Below are 22,243 nucleotides of genomic sequence, written 5' to 3' on the forward strand. Positions count from 1 at the left end.
ATAACACATACACATATATGGTATCCCCGCGATCGTAACAACTTGACCAATAAAATGAACACATTAATGAAACCGCCGGATGTACGGTGTCCAAAAAACAACGGCAAAATTCTCTTTTCTCCCATTCCCCCCATAAAAAATAAAATAAAAGTTAATCTATAAGTCCTATGTACCCCAAAATAGTACTAATGAAAACTACGCATTGGCCCGCAAAAATCAAGCCCACATACGGTCACATCGACGGAAAAATAAAAAAATGACGGCTCTTGGAACGCGGCGATGCAAAAACAAGTAATTTTTTTCTAAAAGGGTTTTTATTGTGCAAACATAGGAAAACATATAAAACCTTTACATATTTGGTATCCTCGTAATCGTGCCGACCCGTAGAATAAAGGTAACATGTTATTTATGCTGCATAGTAAAGGGCATAAATTTATAACGTGAAAATTAATGCTGGAATAGCTGCTTATTTTCAATTCTCTCCTAAAATAAAGTTAATAAAAGTTAATCAATATATTGTAAGCATCTAAAAATGGTGCAATTACAAAATACAACTCGTCCCGCAAAAAACAAGCCCTTATACGGCTATGTCGACGTAATAAAAAAAAAGTTACGACTCTTGGAATGCGACCATGAAAAAACAAAAAATAATCCTTGGTCATTAACGTGCAAAATGGCCCGGTCATTAAGGGGTTAATGTGGCGCGTATTTCTCTTTATTTCACTTTAATTTTCACTTCGTTTCACGTCACCATTAAGCCCTTCGGTTTTCAAAGAGTACAATATCAGCCGTCACTTTGCCACGAAGCATGCAAACTATGCTAGCAAGCAGTCAACACAAGAACGGGCGGCTACTGCTCAGAGGTTGGCAGCTAATTTACAGAGTCAACAGAACTTTTTTCTTGATAAATCACAGTGCGTATGTTATTTTAATCTATTTACATTTCCTCCTCCCAGTATCTGCGAAATAGTATGTAAATGCCATATCTTGCATATTCCTTGAGACAAATTTATTAACTGATAAGGGCTATTTTTCACATTTGAAAGACAGTTAATAAATTGGGTTGTAGTGTTCTTACTGTGCTATGAGGTTTGCACACACTACATTTAATGCTTTAGTATATCCGGCCCAAACACTCCCTCCAAATGCTCCTGGCCCGGCCCCTCTGTCAAATTTTAGAACCCATTGTGGCCCGCGAGTCAAAAAGGTTTGCCCACCCCTGGGCTAGATAATGTATGCCCAACCTGTTTACCATCTGGCAGCACCTGTAACAATTTTACCATCCTGGAAAACCCCTATTTCTACCCATGGGGTATGGGGGCAAGTTTTGGTTTGAGATTTTTGCGTTTCCTCAGATCAGTTTAAAGGTCTTGGTGCTTAGTATTGTATATGGTAGGGTACAGAACGCCTTTACGTATGGCTTGCATAATTTACAATGAACCGTTACTTGTTTACTTCTTTATTCCCAGAATTATAAATGACATTTGCAGCACAATTGGCAGCGTTGTGTGAAATGTGCTTATTCCTCATTGAAACCTTCTTTATTAACTAAACTGTATATCTAAGTGACAAAGACAGAGGCTCAGTGTCTCCCTCATACTGGATGTGAATAGAAGCAGCTCATGAATATGTGCTGGGTGCAGCAGAGTCCGTTCCATCCCCCCCCCCCCCCCCCCCCCAGATTGCATCTCATATTTTCCACTTCTTAAAGGGGCTTTCCAGCTAATAAAAATATATGGATATCCTATCCATTTAGCTGATGGGTCGAAGTCCAAATCCCAGGATCCCCGCCGATCAGCTGTTTTGAAGGGGCTGCCTTGCTCGTACGAGTGCTGCTTCCCCTTAATTTCTTCTTGCTTACTGTAAATCTTCGACACGCATTTTGTGGCGATTCGCACGTATTGCAGCCTTTTCTCCCACCAGATCCCACTATTTTCGTGGCCTTCATGATGGACGATCTCAGCAGGTGATTGGTCATTCTTGCAAGTGGAGGAGTTTTCCCCATGAACCTACACAGCCTGGACATTTGTCTACTTAATTGAATCTAAAGGGGTTCTGCTCCCAAAGAACTGGGCACTAGCGATAAGCGAAAAATCTCAAATTTTAGTCTGACTAAATTCGGAACTAAACCGTATTCGGACACCATGAGGTATCCTAATACTGTATATTAACATTTACATTTTCCTTTACGCGGGGTTACCCATTGGCCGACTTTCAAAAGTCAGTCAATGACCGCAAATAATCCCTGAGTGCTGGGACTCCATCGTTACAGAAGGAGTCCTTCACTCTGGTACACGGAGCCCCCGATATGGACTTTTTTAAAAAAAAAATTCTATGTGGGACCCTCCCTTTTTCATGACCAGCCAGATACAATAAAGCAGCAACAGGTTAGTATTACCAGGATGGGAAGGCCCACTGTTTTTGGACATTCACAGCCTAATAATACAAAGCCTGTGGCTGCCTCAGTACCTGACCATCGGTGGGTACCGGGGTAATAAAGGGGGGGTTCAGTGTTAGGGTATGTGCACACACACTAATTACGTCCGTAATTGACGGACGTATTTCGGCCGCAAGTACCGGACCGAACACAGTGCAGGGAGCCGGGCTCCTAGCATCATACTTATGTACGATGCTAGGAGTCCCTGCCTCGCTGCAGGACAACTGTCCCGTACTGTAAACATGATTATACTACGGGACAGTTGTCCTGCAGCGAGGCAGGGACTCCTAGCATCGTACATAAGTATGATGCTAGGAGCCCGGCTCCCTGCACTGTGTTCGGTCCGGGACTTGCGGCCGAAATACGTCCGTCAATTACGGACGTAACTAGTGTGTGTGCACATACCCTTAGCCTTTTTAGCATCGAACACTAAGCCCCTCCTTAGTAACCGATGCTGTCAATCAGACAGCGGCTACTACTAAGACCGTAGTAATAAAGTAAAAAAAACAAAACACACATAGAAAAAATATTTTACTGAAATAAGAGAAGCCCTAAACAACCCTCGCTAACCGTTTTAAATTAAAAAAAAATGCTGGTCATCGAAGTAGTCCTTGAATCTTAAGTCGTCCAAAGTGATCCTAGAGAACCTGTAAAAAAAAAAAAAAAGCACACAAAAAAACCTAAACACGTTTACTAACGTAAACAATAAAATTATTATACTTACTGCTCCAGCCATGCTTCCTCGGCAGAGTAAACCAGCCAATGACTTCTCATTGGCTGGTTTACATCATGTGACCCAGGTTACTAGAGCTCACTGGCCTTGTGAAAGTAGGCCAATGAACTCTAGTAACCTTGGTCACGTGATAGCCTGCTGCTTTATTAAATCTATCTGGTTATGAAAAAGGAAGGGACCCCACATCGGTTTTTAAAAAAAAAAATATTTATTGAAAGAAACAAAATGATATTTGGCTATTTGGCGCATGGACCCCTGAAGATGCGCCTCGATTGTAGTGCATCTCGGGGGCACCATGGGCTCCTATCAGGATGAAGTCCCTGCAGTAACCCCTTGTACGCCAGCCAGAGTTTAGGAATCCCTGCAGTCTGGGTGGTTTAGGGTTACTCTCGGTCATGCAATGACCGTTGGGTTACACTTGGTCATTGCATGACCAAGTGTTAAATGGAAGCCAGCTATTTACTAGTAAAATAGCCGGCCGCCATTTTTAAGGCATCGTCTGAAACAAAAAACAAAAGTTCTGTTTTCGGATGAAAACTAAACTTTTGAAAGTTTAAGGTCGAAACCTGGTTCTGCCGAACTGTTTCGCTCATCTCTACTGGGCACATGTGGTGGGATAACATCCTTCCTGAAAATTCAGTCACCAAGTGCTGATCTTTCATCAGGCCTAGTCTGACGCATAAAAAAACACTAATGTTACCCGGCGTCAGTTTTGTATACGCCAATGCATAGACCACCTGAGGGGATCCAGGTTCGGCCCCCGGCGGGCCCCTTTTCCCTTAGGGACTGCGTTTGTTACGCTCCTGCATGGTGGTGATCACACATAGACGGCCACTCTACATTATTGTGAATGGGATGTATGAAAATAAGGGCTAATACACCAGTTTCCTCAGTGTCCTGTTATGTTTTTCTTCTTTTGGGGGGGGGGGGGGGGAAATCTGTGTGTCCGCGTGTTTTATTGTCCTTATATGCGGTCCGCCATAACGGAAACTGTCGTGTGCATGATGCCTAACAACGTTCAGGTGGTCACTGGGCTTGGGTCTTTACCGATCGGATAGTGGGAAAGCCCCTTATGTTGTCTTTCATGTACAAACTGCATGTAGATTCTGTATAGAAGGAAGGTCAGCCATTTGTTTAAGAGCCTGTTCACGTCAGCGTTGCCGTTCCGTTGAGGAGTTTAGTCTGAGGTTTCCGTCGGGTTAACCCCTCGACGGAAAGGCAAACGGAAACCTAAGCTTCCGTTTGTATCACCATTGATATCAATGGTGAAGGAAACGTTGCTAAAGGTTTCCGTTTGTCACTGTTGTAACAGGATTCCGTTGTTTTGATGGAATAAATAGCAGTCGACTTTTCCGTTTGCCCCTCCGTTGAGGGGTTAACCCGACGGAAATTTCAGACGGAACCCCCTCAACGGAAGGGCAACGGTGATGTGAACGCAGCCTAAACATTGGCCGAAATATAACATCGCTTGGGTATAACTTTACAGCTAAACGCTACATATTCTTAACACTGCAAATACTTTGCTGTACTGATCTTGGGTTACATCATGTTGTCTTTTTCTTTTGCTGCCTTCGTAGAACAATCTCTGTTGAATTTTATGGACGTCCCGGATCTGTATCGCAGTCAATAGTATCCGCTTACGTCTTGATCTGTAAGACATCAGTAATGGGAATGAGATGCTGCGTTTAGAATGGTATTTACAATGTCATTATTAGTAATATTTCGATGGATACCCACGTGGCGGCTTTGCTGCGGACTAATAAGGGGCGTAAAATTATGCCACGTTTGAATTCACCCTTGTACAGATGACGAGAGGGGCTCATGTATGCAAAAAATATATAACGCAGACCACAGGAATGACTGTTTAACCGCCCCATTATATATTAGATAATTGCATAAAAAGTGATCTCTTGATAGGTACTTCTTTACTACTTTTATGAGGAGGAACATTTCCAATAGAGCAGGGAAAAAGCTGAGAATTTGATGCCTCCCGTTCAGCCCGTCACAACATACTGGCTGTATTACGAAGTGTGTGTATGAAGAAATGATGGTCCCTCGCCTGCCAAGATATGCTGGGAGTTGTAGTTTCACAACAGCCGCTGATTTCAGACCCTTGGGGCCCTACTCTATACTCGGGAGGCTCCACACAGGGTGTATGTCCTTGATGGTTCCCATTTCTGAGATCAAACACAATGGCCTTCTGCAGCTTCTTCTTGATCGAAAGTCAACCACCAAAATGGGAGCATAAGAACAAGCCGTTCACCACTGTTGAAAGGTATAAACATTGACAGTTGTTGCACTGGTTTAGGTAAAACAGGCACACAACTACTATGGTAGCCCGAGTCGAGTTTTGCCTTTACTCGGAACCTTCCATCTTCTTTTTTTAGATATTTGATAAACCAAGACCCCTCTACAAAAGAAGTACATAGATGGAATGACACATGGGATGTAGTATGGAATCAGATTGGTGGCAACCAAGCAGTGCTAAGAGGGTTCTTGTGCTTTGGGGGTGGCTAGGTTTTGCTTGGTTTCATAGTGTAGTGTGGTCTTGAGATGGCTATGTCTTTGGGTGGCTTTAGGACAAGGAGACCAGTAACTTGCAGAGAAATGTAAAACCATGAAATTGTCCTTAAGGTGGATTGCGAAGACGTCAATGTATGCAGGTCAGAGTTCACATGTTTTGCAATCAGTAACTGTGTTAGAGTTCATTTTGGAGACTAGGAGACTGGGACACCAGGAGACACAAACAGAATGCTTTGCTTGCTTCCCTCTTGAGAGTTAGTTTCGACATGTTTTGTTAAGTGGTTGTAAATTGGATAAATTGATTTTGTGAGTTATTACTCAATTGTTAACATTTAGTCACTCTTTGGGTATTTTTAAGGATTTTTGTCGAAATAACTCGTTGACCTGTAGGAGATGTACAGGGCGAATTTATCGAGATGTTTATCGCACATGGAAAAAAGAAACTTACTCCAGGAGGCTTCAGTCAGTTTATCTGGGCTTCGCATTTGCTAATACCTAGCAAGCAGTCATTGGCGATCTCTTATGGTCCCATATCGTTGCCTTTATTCCGATGGGCTGAATGATACAATATGTATAAATCCAGTAGCAGTTGTTTAATCTATGCCATGAGCACCACTATTCTTCAAATTAGCGAAGCTCCATGACCTAGAGGCACACCATGGAAGTTAACCGGCAATGTGTAATGTATTCCCCCTGGTGATGGGAACCGTTCAGAGGTGCTGCCAATTGTAGAGCCCCTCTTACAATCTGCTTTTTGCTGGGGACCTGCAGTATGCCTGATGGCTGTCCAAATCAGACAATGAATGCTTCTAAAGGAGAATACCTCCATATTACGGCGTGATAAGATTTTATTTTTGTGAGACCACTACAATTTTAACGTTGAATTATACAGATATGCAATATTTGCCGATACACTTCTATGGATGCCACATTACTGTACGGTGTTGTAATACAGTCGTAGGCATAAACCCTTACCGAGTTACCATCGATGTGAAGACCATGCGGCCCATTTGGCCACGATGATCTATTGCTCATGACGTTCGGGAGATCAGTTCTCAACTACGATTGGATCTTGCCACAAGGGAACGGGAGAAGTATCCCCCCAAACAAATACTTGGATTTTTTTTTTTCCTTCTATCCTTTGTGCCAAGATTAAATATTTTTCATTTATAAAAACAAAAACAGGAGAGAGGATTTTCCGAACGTAGTTGGCTAGGGGCCTAAGCTATACGTTTTGTGCATACGATGATCATACCTCTTTAGAAATCATACGTCGCACCAGTCGTTGTTCTTGTTTGACCAAAAAAGACATTTCCTTTGTTTCGCAAAGCTTTGAACACTTCATAGGTAAAACTATCAATCGTAGAACGCCTTTACGTGTATGGTGTTATAGTCCATGCCAACCTTATCCCACAATCCTTGCTTCTGTAATATGTGGTGCGATTGAGTAATGATTATCTTGGCGTTTGGTTGGTGGTGATCGGCATAAGGCTGAGTTCACACGGGGCAGATATGCTGCATAAAAGCATGCAGCGTATCCACCCTGTGCGCCGCACGATATTCCGGGGGAAGAACCGCACCAAACTGGTGCAGTTTTTCGCCCGTATTGTGGAAAACTGCAGCACTTAGCCAGCCTCCTGGGATGACGTTTCAACCCAGGCAACCGCTGCAGGCTGTGATTGGCTGCAGTGGTGGTCACAAGGGATGAAGCATCATCCCAGGGGGCCGGCCTCCTGGGATGAGGTTTTATCCCATGTGACTGTCGCTACAGCCTGTGATTGGATGCAGTGGTCACAAGGGATGAAACGTCATGCCAGGAGGCTGCGCTGGAGGAAGGAACACAGACTTCTGGGTAAGTATGAGATTTATTTATATATTTTTTTTGCGGACTTAATCACTGCGAAACCGGCAAAAAAAACTCAACTGCTATTTGTTGCGGGATTTACCTGAATTGAATGGGGAAAACTCGCAACAAATGAGCAGTGTTTGCGCAAATACAACTGACATGCTGCCGAATAAAATTCTGCACTGCAGGTAAATTTCTGAGCGTTTTTTTCCGCTCAGTATTTACGCAGCGTGTGAATGAATTTGTTGAGATAAAACAAAAATCTCCGTTTGTTCTGTTATTTTGTACATTTTACCTTCTATGGACCACCTTTAGGAGTCCATTTGACTTTCTAATTGGTGCAGGGATAAGAACCTTAATTGACTATTATAAAGAGAAGAACGTCTGTGAATGTTTAGGTGCATTGGCTACTGGGCACCCGGTAAGTATAAAATATGACATTTGTCAGGAATGATATATTCATGTGGTCATCCAGGGTACAGAGTTGCACTCCTCACCTTTATAGACCCCGCGGTCACTACAGTTCATACACGCGTTGTGCAACAACACAGGCCCCGCCCCCTGCACAGCGGCGCTGCAAAAGAATACACGAGCACTTGTGTCTCGTGGACTTTGCTCATTGTCTTTGTCTAGCAGATATTGTGAATCACAGGATGGTGCACAGCTCACAGCTGTTGGATAAACTCGTGTAGTGGTTCTCTTCAGGAAGTCTTCAAAGGTTACTACCGGTCATTTCTGTCTATTGGGGTGTTTATCAGCAAATCTCCTCTGTGATGGGACTTCAATAAAATTACCCTGATAGGTAAACCGGTTGGCGGGGGTCTGTATGAGAGCTGGAGAAGGTTCAGTGGTGGTCAACTAGATTAATGGTCTTCAAAAACTGCCATGTTCATATTAAAGGGAACCTGTCACCGGCATTTCACCTATTGAACACTAATCACCCCTTGTTGGCCGCTCCTGTCAAAAGTTCATTGCCGTTATCCCCTCTCCTAAACTTCTCCTCTGACCCTAAAGAACAGTCTGCAAACATGTTGCGCCTTTTATTGTAGTAATCTTCTTATGCCGGCCCGCAGCCGAAAGCTGGCACTCACTAAATGACAAAAACTCGTCTGAGATGACGGGCGCTTGTATGGTCCGACAGCCTTCATTGCTTCGTCTGGGCCTCAAATCTAGATACTGCACGTGCGCCGCTATGGTGTCCCATTGCACGCACCAGAACAGGACGTCGATGCGCGGGATTTCATGTGTGCTGGGGGGAGGCGGGAGTTAACTCGGAAAGGCTGGGGGAATGAAGATATGACACTTTTATGCTCATTAGCATACGGCAGAGGAACACTAAAAAAAAATGGCAAACTAAAGATACAGAGCTTGGAAGATAATTATGGGTTACATAAAAATGACTTTTCACCCACTTCCACCAGGTATTGCTGATTTTAAAGAGGCTCTGTCACCACATTATAAGTGGCCTATCTTGTACATAACGTGATCGGCGCTGTAATGTAGATTACAGCAGTGTTTTTATTTAGAAAATGAGTTTCTCAATGGACAACTGGGCGTGTTTTACTTTTTGACCAAGTGGGCGTTGTAGAGAGAAGTGTATGACGCTGACCAATCAGTGACCAATCAGCGTCATACACTTCTTGCCATTCATTTATACAGCACATAGTGATCTTATTACATCACTATGTGCAGCTACATAAACACACTATAACGCTACTCAAGTGTCCTGACAGTGAATATACATTACCTCCGGCCGGGACGTGTTGTCTATTTACAATCCTGACACTTCTGTAGAGTCTCTGTGAGATTTACAGCAAGGCAAGTGTAATCTCGTTTTAAATGACAGGTTACATCGTAATTTCGCGAGATTACGCTTGCCTTGCTGTAAATCTCTCAGAAACGCTGCAGAAGTGTCAGGATTCTGAATAGACATCACGTCCTGGCTGGAGGTAATGTATATTCACGGTCAGGTCACTTGAGTAGCGTTATAGTGTGTTTATGTGGCTGCACATAGTGATGTAATAAGATTACTATGTGCTGTGTAAATGAATGGAGAGAAGTGTAAGATGCTGATTGGTCACTGATTAGTCAGCGTCATACACTTCTCTCCAACGCCCACTTGGTCAAAAAGTAAAACACGCCCAGTTGTCCATTAAGAAACTCATTAGCATAAAGCTAAAATAGGTCAGAACTCCGTCAAAAATGATCGTTTTTCTAAATAAACACTGCTGTAATCTACATTACAGCGCCGATCACATCATGTACAAGATGGGCCACTTATAATGTGGTGACAGAGCCTCTTTAATAGGTGAAATACTCGTGACCGGTTCCGTTTAAGGGTATGTTCATACACGGTGGATATACTGCATAAAAGTACACCGCGTATCCACCCTGGAACTCGCAGGAAATACCGCCTGAAAAAACGCACCAAATGGGTGGCATTTCCGCTGCGAACATCCTACAGGGAAAACAAGTTTTAGACTTGCCTTGGCCGTAGTCATGGCGAAGCGTCCCTCTCTTCTGAGTGTAGCCTGGCATCATGGGATGACTCTGTAGTCCATGTGACCGCTGCAGCAGTCACATGAGATGAAACGTCATCCTAGGGGGCGGCCTGGACGGAGAAGCATAGAGATCTGGGTAAGTATAACAGTTTTCTTATTTTCTGAGTTGGGATATATTTGTTTCATTTATTTTTTTGTGGCGGAATCACAGCTTTTCTGTTTTTTGTTGCAGGTTTTACCTCCCCATTGAATTCAATAGGGGAAACCTGCCATAGAAAAGCAGCGATTCCGAAGCGTAAATCGACATGCTGCAGATTAAAAAGCCTCCCCCTCCCCGCACAATGACCTCTGCACAGAACATGCCTAGAAAACTCTCCCATAGATGTCAGTGAGTCCCTTTCCTGTTCAGAGGTTCCTATGGTCCATGCGACTGCTGTAAAGCATAGCTCTAAATGCTGTTAGCAGCTCGGGCAAGATGGCTGCCCCCATCAACATCTACAGAAAATAGAATAAACAAATTTACAATCCAAAAATAAAAGCCGATTAGAAAAGATTATTTCACCATCTGGTTTTAATTCGGAAATATAAAACGTCATGGTAATATAGTAAATATATCCAAGGTCAATATAAAGATTTTGCAGATAAACTAGTCAAAGGGGACATTGTATGAGCATGGAGGAAAGCTTTCTATCAAGAGCAAGAGTCCTCTACCGATAAAAACCGGCGTTTTGGACTTTTTTTCCAGCCGTTTTGCATCCGTTCCGATTCTGTTCTGGGCTATGTTGCTGTTTTTAACGGCCGATTTTGACCCGTTTTGCATCAGTTTTAAAATCGAACTAATTTAATTTGTAAATTTTTGGCTACACACTGCCCTCTGTAGGTAGTGCCGCACAGCCCCCCCTTGTAGGTAGTGCCGCACAGCCCCCCCCTTGTAGGTAGTGCCGCACAGCCCCCCCCTTGTAGGTAGTGCCGCACAGCCCCCCCCCTTGTAGGTAGTGCCGCACAGGGACCTTTTACACACACACACACACACACACACACACACACACACACACCACCCCCCCCCCCCCAGGTACTTCTCCTGGAGCGGAAACACTGGCCATAGCGTCAGGGATTACGCTTCAGAAGTGCCTAACGTCCCTGTGTCCATATATGGACAGGTAAGTCAGGGACTTCTCCTGAAGCGGAATCACCAATCCCCGGCCACATCGTTGCCGGGGATTCCGCTTCTACAGGGAGCAAGCGACGGAAGACACGGCTGTCACTCGGGACACATTCCAGTGATGGCCGTGTATTACCCGGCCCCGTAGACTTCTATGGGAGCCGGGAGAACGGACGAAAATAGGGCATGTCCCGTTTTTTGACGGCTAGGTTTCCCAGGCCATCAAAAAAATCGGTCCTGCTGCGGCCATGTGACGGCCATCTTTTGAATGGCCGTCCCACGGCTGGGGAACCCAGTCGTGTGACGGCCATCTTTTGAATGGCCGTCCCACGGCTGGGGAACCCAGTCGTGTGAGTTGGGCCTTATTTACACGAGCGTGGCGCATATCGGACGTGAAAAATTTCAGTTTTTCACGTCTGAGGTGCATCCGTGCTCAGAGCTGCGGGACGTGATGTCTCGCCTCCCCTATAGATGAGTCTATGGAGTGATGCGTGAAAAGAACGGACATGTCCTATTTTCCCACGGACCCTTCACACAGTCCGTTGAAACAACGGCTGTGTGAACGGCCACATTGAATTATAAAGGTCCGTGGGACGGCCGATCTTTCAACGGCCGTTCCACGGACGTTGAACACGCTCGTGTAACGAGGCCTTAGGCTTCTTCACACACACTTTTATTTTGAATGTCTTTTTTTTTGCTAAAAGAACGCATCTAAATAAACGCCAGCGTCTTTAGAACGGTACATGCGTTTTTCCCCAAAACCACATTGCATGCAGTTCTATTTTTCCTGTCAAAATGACGGACCCCACTGCATCTGGGTTTTCGGTAATCGTCGGAGGACAGTAACCTGCTTTTACCTGCAGTGACCACCTATTCCATTCGTATGTGTTGTTAGCGATTTGTCTGTCAGTAAACTTGAGGGCTGTTTCTACAAAATAATCGACAGTAATTGAAGCTATAAAACGGGCCACATGCAGGAAGTGTGTGTGTGTGTGTGTATGTATATATATATATATATATATATATATATATATATCTCTATCTGAGCTTATGGTATATATCTGTATAAAATTGCTTTCCTGTATGATCTGAACGATGTTGTCTCAAGAAGAATTAGGCCCTGTTCACACAGTTTTTTGCAGGCGGAAAAATCTGCCTCAAAACACCTCCTGCACTCTCTTTGCCGCATTTTTGGGGGCGGTTTTTGGCCGTGGGCAAAAAACGCTGCGAAAACCTCTGCCTCTCATTGATGTCAATGGGAGGTCGGAGATGGAAACGCCTGGAGAAAGGGCATGATGCTGCTTTTTCCCACGAGTGTGTTTTTTTTTTTTGTTTTTTTTTTCTCTGCTCGTGGGTAAAAAAAACAAAACGCCTCCGCCTCCAATTGAAATAAAAAAAGGCACAAAAAAAACAGTGTAAACAGCGCCTTAGCTCTCCGCTCTGCCTCAGACTGAGGTCTCTGTTTTCAGACCCGGAAATGCTGCGGATTTGTGCCGGTAAAATCCACAGTGGAATACAGTACAAGACAAGTAGATGAAATTTTACAAAATCTCATTCACACGCTGCAAAACTTTTCCCTGTGTAATTTGATGTCCAGATATTAAAATCCACATGTCAATTCTGTTGCGATTCATCCGAAGATTTTCCCCATTGACTTCAATGGGGTAAGAAAAAAATCTGCAATGAAATCTGCAAGCCATCTTGTGTAGTGGATTTTAAATGACTGGAAATAATTTTATTTTAGCTTCTAAGTGCCATCCACAGCAGTAAATCCACACCGCTTTCTGCAACGGAAGGAAAATAATACGCAGCAAATCGGACGTGTGGATTTAGCCTTGCGTGGACGACTTCATTTGAATGGCCGGCATGTAACGCTCTATTTATAGCGGAATGTGGTTTCCTCCAGCGGTAACAGCCAGGGATTAGATAGCCGGACCAGTGGCGATCCTCTGATTGCTCAGCAGGATTTTCCGACCTAGTAAAAAAATTTGGGAACGGCTGAAAATGTCCTAAAAGAATTAGCACTCTCCTATTCTCTTTCCTGGTGATCCAGCACTGTTGCTCTGGCGGTCCTGTGTGCAACATGTGACCACTGGAGCAAATCAGCGGTGATGAGTTCCTGGAATCACGGTGCCCATTGCTGAGCGTTCATGCCAGGATATGTTTTGTCACTGAACTTGGGATTTAATTTTAATGAAGGGGAAATTTACACCTGTCACCACCTAACAAAATTACATAGGGGTATTTGGAACGCCAAAATTACTTGGGGTCCATTCAGATGTTGCGCTAGAACTGCGCTTCGAAACGCGTTTTAGCGCAACCGCCTCGAACAAGTTAAATCGAGGTTAAAAAAAAAAAGCGCGTGGTTTTCAAACGCATCTTTTTTGATACAATTCTAAACACACCTCAACCGCAAAGTGTGAATGGACCCTTAATGGAATTAAACGAGGAGTTTCCGGACAAGGAAAAAACAGCGCTTTTTTTTTTTTTTTGCTTTTTTTTTCTTCCAAAAACCGTGTCCTCTGTCCACAAGTAGTGTGTGGTATTGCAGCACAGCCCCATTCACTTCTATGGTGCCAAGCTGCAAACACCAGACACAACCCATGAACAGATGTATCCATCCATGTGTTTTGTTTTTTCCTCTAATCCTGTACAAGCCCCGTTAACTCAAGAGGGGAAACTCCGACTTCTATTCGTAGGCTTTTTTCCTCTTTTAAAAGAAGGTGGAGGAGGTTGGTTGTAGTAGTTTGCCAGCCGTCTGTGCTGCAAGAACTCTCATCATCTGAGCCTTTGTACAGTCGGCCCCGTTCTTCTCACGTCTGTGTTGTGTGGGTGGGGGGTGGGGGGTGCAGATAGCGCTGCAGATGTTCCAGGTCTGGTATATTTGTGCGCTTCCTCTTCCTGATAACAACAGTGAGCGCATCCTCAGGGAATAGGGATGAGATCTGGCCGCTTCCCAAAGGGGATTTTTTTATTTTATTTCCAATTAACTGACTTAATTGAACAAACTTTTGCAGCTTTGGAACGTTCATGTGGCCAAGGACACGTTGGGCCAGAACATGCTGTTCCAAGGCCTCCGCAATACCAGGAGGGGAGTTCATATGTGTCTCATTTTATTTTTGGATATGTATTATTTTATTTTTTTTAGAAGATAACAGACCATTTGTAACGTTTTGTTTGCTGTCTACATCCTGTGCCAGGCTCATCTTTCTGTAGTTTGAGGAACTTGGTTGAAACACTCCATTTATTTTAGGCTGCCAGACGAGACCCTCGTGCTTTCCCCTTTTTTTTTTTTTTTTTTTTTTTTATATATGTATTTTTACTGGTTGCATTCATGTAAATGCTATAAGTCTGGACTTTTTTGTTTGCAGATTCAAGAGTTGAAGAGGAGCGCGTGGATCTGACTGCTCTGGCGGAATAAGTTCAATTTCCATATAAAGCTCCCCTGCTAAACATTGAGTGGTATGTATATGGAATGTTTTTTTTGAGAATGTTGTCACTTTCTGTGGTTCAGATTGGATGGGTTATCCCCCAGCACAGAAGGTGAATGCATATTGGTAGGATATGCCATCACTTTCTGATCGGTGAGGGTCTGACTGCCGGGAACCCCTGATCGTGCAAATGAAACGACCAAAGCGCTGATTTAGTGCTGAAGTCCAGTCGCTGTTTTTACCTGCACGAAAAAACAATATTATAGGGCCGTGCTGCAGTTACCTGCACATCCGGTTGCCAAAAGCGCTGCCGTGCAAGGAAAAACAGCATAAGAGACGCAGTACTTCAGCCCCATCAATCTCAGGATCGTGGGGATCTTACCAGTCAGACCCACACCGATCAGAAAATGATCACTTTCTATGATGGTAATAATCCTTTAAAGGGGTTGTCTGAGATGGTTTTTCCCATAATCCACGCCCCTCTTGTCAGCATCATGTCCGGTAGTGCAGGTCAACCCGATTTCAAGTGAGTGGGGCTGAGTTGCAATACTAGACACAGCCCATGGGTAGGGATGGCGCTGTTAGTGGGAGAAAATCCTTTTTTTTTTTTTTTTTTCTGATCGCATGCAACTTTTTCGGAGTTAGGGTATGTTCACACGCAAACTCAAAAACGTCTGAAAATACGGAGCGAAAATAGGCCGTGTGAACATACCCTTAGGCTATAGCTTGGATCATATTAGAGGTTTGTGTTCTCAGTAGTTTCCTAGAGGTATTTTTGGAACCTGGGTAATAATCCTTTGGTGCTACCCTCATTAATGACTCTCCTATTTCTTCACAATGTGGACCTCAGTGGTTTTTATAATAAAAAGATGGTAGGACACTGATGAAACCCACAGCTCTGCTCACTGGGCTTGGTGCTCGGAAGATGTCAACTGCAGGATAGTGGTTGAGATTTCTGAGTAATGTTTTCTGATTGTGTCTTCTGTACAGTGTTTGGCTTAGAAGATGCCTGGAGACGCCTGACCAATATGTCAGCCACGGCTGTCAATGGCTCTGATGATTTACTTGGTAAGTGATCTGGTTGATCTTATACGGTGGCTTAATAAAAGTACTGGCTTTATATTGATTTGATAGTAATTTATTCAGTTACAATGGTATAGTCCACCTCAATGACTGGGACTGGAAAAACTAGGCTGTGGATATAGAAGGAGCACTAGGGACATCCACATCATGCATTAATGGACTTGTCTTAAAACCTATCTTCCTCCTGAACAGATGGGGAGTCCTTCCACTCCGTGGATACAATATTGTTGGATTCTGCCAGCTCTATAAAGTTGCACATAAAGGAGGAAAGGTGTGAATCTCAAGGAAGTTCCTCAATACCCATTGAAAATGAAATCCCGGGAACAGATGGAGAAGGCTCCTCGCACAGCGCTGGTGAGTCTCCCAGACATTGTGGTTAAAGAGGCTCTGTCACCAGATTTTGCAACCCCTATCTGCTATTGCAGCAGATAGGCGCTGCAATGTAGATTACAGTAACGTTTTTATTTTTAAAAAACGAGCATTTTTGGCCAAGTTATGACCATTTTTGTAATTATGCAAATGAGGCTTGCAAAAGTCCAAGTGGGTGTGTTTAAAAGTAAAAGTCCAAGTGGGCGTGTATTATGTGCGTACATCGGGGCGTTTTTAATACTTTCACTAGCTGGGCGCTCTGAAGAGAAGTAACATCCTCTTCTCTTCAGAATGCCCAGCTTCTGACAGTGCAGATCTGTGACGTCACTCACAGGTCCTGCATCGTGACGGCCACATCGGCAGCAGAGGCTACAGTTGATTCTGCAGCAGCATCAGCGTTTGCAGGTAAGATCGACTTACCTGCAAACGCTGATGCTGCTGCAGAATCAACTGTAGCCTCTGGTGCCGATGTGGCCGTCACGATGCAGGACCTGTGAGTGACGTCACAGATCTGCACTGTCAGAAGCTGGGCGTTCTGAAGAGAAGAGGATGTTACTTCTCTTCAGAGCGCCCAGCTAGTGAAAGTATTAAAAACGCCCCGATGTACGCACATAATACACGCCCACTTGGACTTTTACTTTTAAACACACCCACTTGGATTTTTGCAAGCCTCATTTGCATAACTACAAAAATGGTCATAACTTGGCCAGAAATGCTCGTTTTTTAAAAATAAAAACGTTACTGTAATCTACATTGCAGCGCCTATCTGCTGCAATAGCAGATAGGGGTTGCAAAATCTGGTGACAGAGCCTCTTTAAGTTAAAACTTTGACTTCCACAGAAACTCTCGCTGCCTGTTACAAAATGTCCAGTGTGTCCGCGGTTGTCTTCTGATCACCTTTTCCATCATAACTGATCATGCCTGGTTTTGTAGAATTAGAATTTGAGTATCTCAATCAGGGTTATGTAGAACCTGCTTAAAGTCCATTCGTAAGAAATTGATGGCCTATCCTCAGGATAGGCCATGAATATCTGATCGGTGGGGGTCCGACTCCTGGCAACCCTACCGATCCGCTGTTTTGAAAGTGGACGCAGTGCTGCTTCCCGTTCATTGCTTATCTGCTCGTATTGTAAATCCCGACACACTTGTAGCGGCGGATCACAGTACTTTTGCCTGCTCCCATTTACTTCATTAGGAGAAGGCTGTAATACTGTGAAGCGCCGCTACAAGTGTGTCGACGATTCGCAGTATGAGCAGTGACCGTAATGAAGGCGAAGCAATGCTTGTATGAGCACCGCGGCCCCTCTCAAAACAGCTGATCAGTGGGGGTGCCGAGAGTCGGACCCCCACCGATCAGATATTGATGGCCTATCCAGATAAGCCATTAATTTCTTATGAATGGACAACCCCTCTAAGGGGTCCTCAGAAAACAGCCGCATTAAGAGATGTCCCCTTTTACAGTACGTATTCGGTAGTTGCTGGGGTTTTTACTGGATTAGTCATTGATTGAACTGGGATTTTAGTGCAGAACTTACCGAAGTTATGTGAAGACTGATTGGGACTGAAAGCAAATGGTTCTGAGCTCGGTTTATGAATTTAAGTTTCAGGTTGTGACTTCGGGGGGTGGATGATGAGCCACTGAAGAGCAGGGAGTTCATGAATGGTCAGTGACTGACCATAGCCCATAGCTTCCAAAATGTCTGACATTGGAGAAAATGTCTTGCCTCCAGTTACGTAGGGAGCGAAGCTCTGAAGCACGAACTGCTGCACTGACAAGTAAAATGCTGGTCGTGCTAAGAGGGTATGATGCAGAAGATTCTAGCGCCTGAACAATACATGGTCGCTCCAAATCCTCCTGAGCAAGGGGGAAATGACAAACTTGGGATCCCCTCCTTCACCGTCCATGTGCACTAATAGGTCATATGGACAGGTGATGTCGTATGTAGACAAGCCCTTTAAGAAAGTCCTGTTTGTTTTTTTTTTTTGTATTTATGATGGTTTATCATTTTTTTTTTCCACCCAACAGCAGAGGAGCCGGAGCGTAAAAGGAAGAAGGGTCCTGCACCAAAGATGCTGGGTAACGAAGTGTGCAGTGTGTGCGGAGACAAGGCCTCTGGCTTTCATTACAACGTGCTGAGCTGCGAGGGCTGTAAAGGCTTCTTCAGGCGGAGTGTCATCAAGAATGCCAAGTATAACTGCAAGAACAATGGCAAATGCCAGATGGACATGTATATGCGTCGCAAGTGCCAGGAATGCCGGCTTCGAAAGTGCAGAGAGGCCGGCATGCGGGAACAGTGTAAGTGAGAAGATTTTTGCTAGGATAGGAAGCTGTACTGTTAAAACCTGCCTTTTTTTTTTTTTTTTTTTTTTTCATCTGGGGGCAACTATCAGCCGACTATGGACTGCCATTTATTCCAGTCTATAGTCTACCTAAGGACTCAAGACTACGGGATGTTATAAAAACACCTCCATATTTTTCTGAAGAGAAACTCTGTGTCATGCACCACCCCCGCAGCCCTGCTCTAGGCATAAGACTACATTCACACGAACGTAGCCAACCTCTGACGTGAGAAACTGGTCGTCTTTTTTCATATCCGAGGTGCACCCGTGCGGGACGCGTTATCATGCATCCCCGATACACTACAGTCTATGGAGGGATGCCTGAAGCGCAAAAAAATAGGATATGTTCTATTTTTTCACGGACCCTTCACACTCTATTAAAACGACGGTCGTGTGAATGGCACCATTGAAATACATGAGTCGGTGTGACAACCGTTGTTTTAATGGCCGTCACGCGGACGTTCCTACGCGCTTGTCTGAATGAGCCCGAAGGCCCTTTTCACAGAGTTTTTTTGACGCGGAAACCGCGCCGCAAAACTCCTCAAAAACCGCCCGAAAATTCTTCCCATTGATGTCAATGGGAGTTGGACGAGTTTTTTTACCGCGAGTAAAAAAAACGCGTCGCTGTAAGGCCTTGTTCACAATGAGTTTTTTTGACGAGGAGACCGCTCCGCAAAACTCCTCAAAAACCGCCCGAAAATGCCTCCCATTGATTTCAAAGGGAGTTGGACGAGATTTTTTTACCGCGAGTAAAAAAAAACGCGTCGCGGGAAAAAGAAGCGTCATGACTCATCTTGAGGCGGTTTCCGCCTCCAAAACCCTATGTCAGTCAGTCAGAAAGAGGGAAAAAAAACCTTGACTAGTGTTTTGACGAGTTTTTGTCAAACCACTGCAAAAAACCTACTGGAGCAGTTTTTGCAGGAGGAATTTTCCTCCTTCAAAAAACTGTGTGAACTAAGTGTCTCAGTTTTTTTCCCTGTAGGTTTCCTTTTCAATAGGGCTTTCTGTGTTCATGAAAATAAAGCTTAATCATTTTATAAAAGAGTTTTGCAACTTTCTAATATACTTTGTCTTCACCATTTCAAGACCTCTTTACTGTCAGTGAATAGAAGCATGCTTGTTTACATCCAGAGGCTGAAAACCTGTACATACCTAATACTTCTCGCTGCGGAGTGTTTACTACAACTGTACGCAGTCTAGACAATACTCTGCGTGAACTACTTCAGCAGCACAAATCTCTTATAATAAGAGTTTGACTCAATGTATCTCAGAGGATTGCCTAAATGGGATACAATTTTACAAACCCTCTGCTGAGGAGCGCGAGGGCTTTACCGGGTTTTATTGCAATTTCTTCCTGAATTTCCATTACTTTGGTTATTGTTAGTCCTGACCGACTATGGCCGGTATTTACATTAAGACAGGCAGTGCATTTATCTGATCCATCTTCACATTGTTAGGTGTTCTTTCTGAAGAGCAGATCCGAAGCAAAAAGATCAAGAAACAGCAACAAGACGACGATGTGGTTCGGTCCTCTGCAGTTTTAATCCCACCCAGTCCTTGCCTATTCACGCAGGACATTGTACAGCTCACACCCCAGCAAGAGGAAATGATCCAGCAACTGGTCGCCGCGCAGCAACAGTGCAACAAACGGTCCTTTAGCGATCAACCCAAAGTAACGGTAGGATCTCGAACATGTGATGTGTTTTGTCTCTTTGTCAGGCTTACAAAACTCATTCAGATATACTATTACGGAATTCAGAACCCTTTTTATTCGCTAGAGCGGAAAGTGACAACAAAGTGAAGCACCTGAAGCGAATGTCCAATAGTGAGCATAAAAATGATATGCAAGTCCTCCGATCTTCCTGCTTGGCTGCTTTTTAGCTAAGCTACATTAAGGCAGAGCTGTGATCTGTGACTACAGTGCCTACAGGAAGTCTGGCGTAGTCTGAGACACGCCTCCTGTCTCCTCATTGGTGCAGGCTGCTGTTCCCTCTCTCCCCACTGCAGTTCTGCCACTTTAGATTGGCTGCTGTGTATAAACAAAAGCCCACGACACCCTTATCAGGATGTCCGTATATGGAGACATGTTTTTTCTTTATTACAACCAGAGCACCATGAATATAATGTTTAGACTACTGAACCACCAGTGAGAAAGAGATGAACATCAGGTGTCACACATTCATACAAGTGAATAGCAGCAGAGCTATAACCCAGCACGGCCGCTATATAATGACTGGAGCCATCTGCTTCCGGCAGCCGGAACAGCTGATCGGTGCGAGGTCTGGGTATCTGACCCCCGTCCAGCATATACTGATGACCCCTATCCTGTGGATAGGTCATCCGTATAAAAAAACAGCCTCCAATCTGGACAACCCCTTTAACTAATCTGTACGTACATATACATTGAAAAACTCCCACAGACACAGCAAGTGTCCCTTCATGAGTTAACTGGAGTTTCAGCTGTCACACGCCGATGAATTATCGGTCTACCAGTGCCAAAATTCTGATCTCTGTTTAACTAGTTAAATGCCATTGTTTATATTGGTGCTGAGATGTTCACTTGTATTCCGCTCTAAAAAAACGGCCACAAAGTATAGTGTAGTACAATGCAAGTAAATGGAATTTAACAAAATAATGCATTATTCTTGTGTGCTATTCGTTCGTGACTCTGCTCTGCTGTAAGCGGGATACGTTGATCTCTGTGCACGTCACTTGTCGGAGTCGCATATAAACGTAAAACTGTAAACAGTCGTCGTAGCACCCCAAGATCATCTCTCGGGAACCATATTTTGATTGCATTTGAGCATTCATATCATTAACCATTAGTAGCAAAAGTATACGTATCACTCCAGGAAAATCAAATACGCTGTGTAATGCCTAGTACAGGGCAGCGCAAAGTACACCAAGTGTAGAAGTCATACGCTGACCTTCCAGGCCCTGCACAAGGCATGGCAGTGTATCCGTCTTCCTGGAGTGTTCTTTTAAATTTTGCCCATCACTAGATTCACACTCCGCTGTAAACAGATGGGGCCACAGGTAGTTGACGCTGACAGTCTGCGACATTCTGAAGATAGCTGGTGGAATACCCTGCTGCTCTATTAGCCGTATCTGCTGTTATGGCCTCAATGTTACCCTGTCGTGCTGCAGCCTTACCAACACGTTACGACGTGCAAACATCAATTTCATATCCTCATTTCCCCCTCGTCGCTGACCCAGCACTTTTTACTTTCCTCTCTCACATTTAGCTGATGCTCTTTTGCACTTCCTAAGGGCTTTATCCTCAATCTCTCTTCTTGCTTTTCAGCCGTGGCCTCTTGCAAATGACCCCAACAGCAGGGAATCCCGCCAACAACGCTTTGCTCACTTTACAGAGCTTGCCATCATCTCTGTGCAGGAGATTGTGGATTTTGCCAAACAAGTCCCAGGTTTTTTGGAACTGTCTCGAGAGGATCAGATTGCGCTTCTTAAAGCATCCACCATTGAGGTAAAGAGTTTTTTAGGCTGGGTTCCTACGTACGGAATTTCTGCAACAGAGTTCTGTGCGGAAATTCTGCAGCTTTTACAGTAGCGGCAAAGTGAATGAGACTTAGAAAATCTCATGCCATGATGCGGGGGAAAAAAATGCATTAAAGTTGTGCGGAAAGTGTTCTGCGGCGGGACGTTCAATTCCACAGCATGTCCGTTTATGCTGCGGGTTTGACCCATAGACTTGAATTAGGAGCATTCGTTCTGCAACAGATTTGTGTTGTGGTTTGTACAGCGGAAACACAGTAATAGCGGGAAAGCCACAGGTGAATATATACTTTGCGATAATCAAT

At 44.2% G+C, this 22,243-nt stretch overlaps 1 protein-coding gene across 2 annotated transcripts in view; it reads left to right on the forward strand.

Moving 5' to 3' along the window:
• Nucleotides 1-22,243, forward strand: part of LOC142662159 (oxysterols receptor LXR-beta-like) — a 59,706-nt gene that overhangs the window by 20,661 nt on the left and 16,802 nt on the right. For both annotated transcript variants that reach the window (XM_075840164.1, XM_075840165.1), the window contains exons 2-7: nt 14,574-14,664; nt 15,624-15,701; nt 15,909-16,070; nt 18,112-18,381; nt 19,883-20,103; nt 21,730-21,909. In XM_075840164.1, coding sequence (XP_075696279.1) covers nt 15,662-15,701; nt 15,909-16,070; nt 18,112-18,381; nt 19,883-20,103; nt 21,730-21,909 — 873 coding nt within the window. In that variant the 5' untranslated portion in view covers nt 14,574-14,664; nt 15,624-15,661. The remainder of the gene's footprint in view (nt 1-14,573; nt 14,665-15,623; nt 15,702-15,908; nt 16,071-18,111; nt 18,382-19,882; nt 20,104-21,729; nt 21,910-22,243) is intronic.

Source organism: Rhinoderma darwinii, chromosome 10, assembly GCF_050947455.1.
Source record: "Rhinoderma darwinii isolate aRhiDar2 chromosome 10, aRhiDar2.hap1, whole genome shotgun sequence".
NCBI classification, from domain to species: Eukaryota; Metazoa; Chordata; class Amphibia; order Anura; family Rhinodermatidae; genus Rhinoderma; species Rhinoderma darwinii.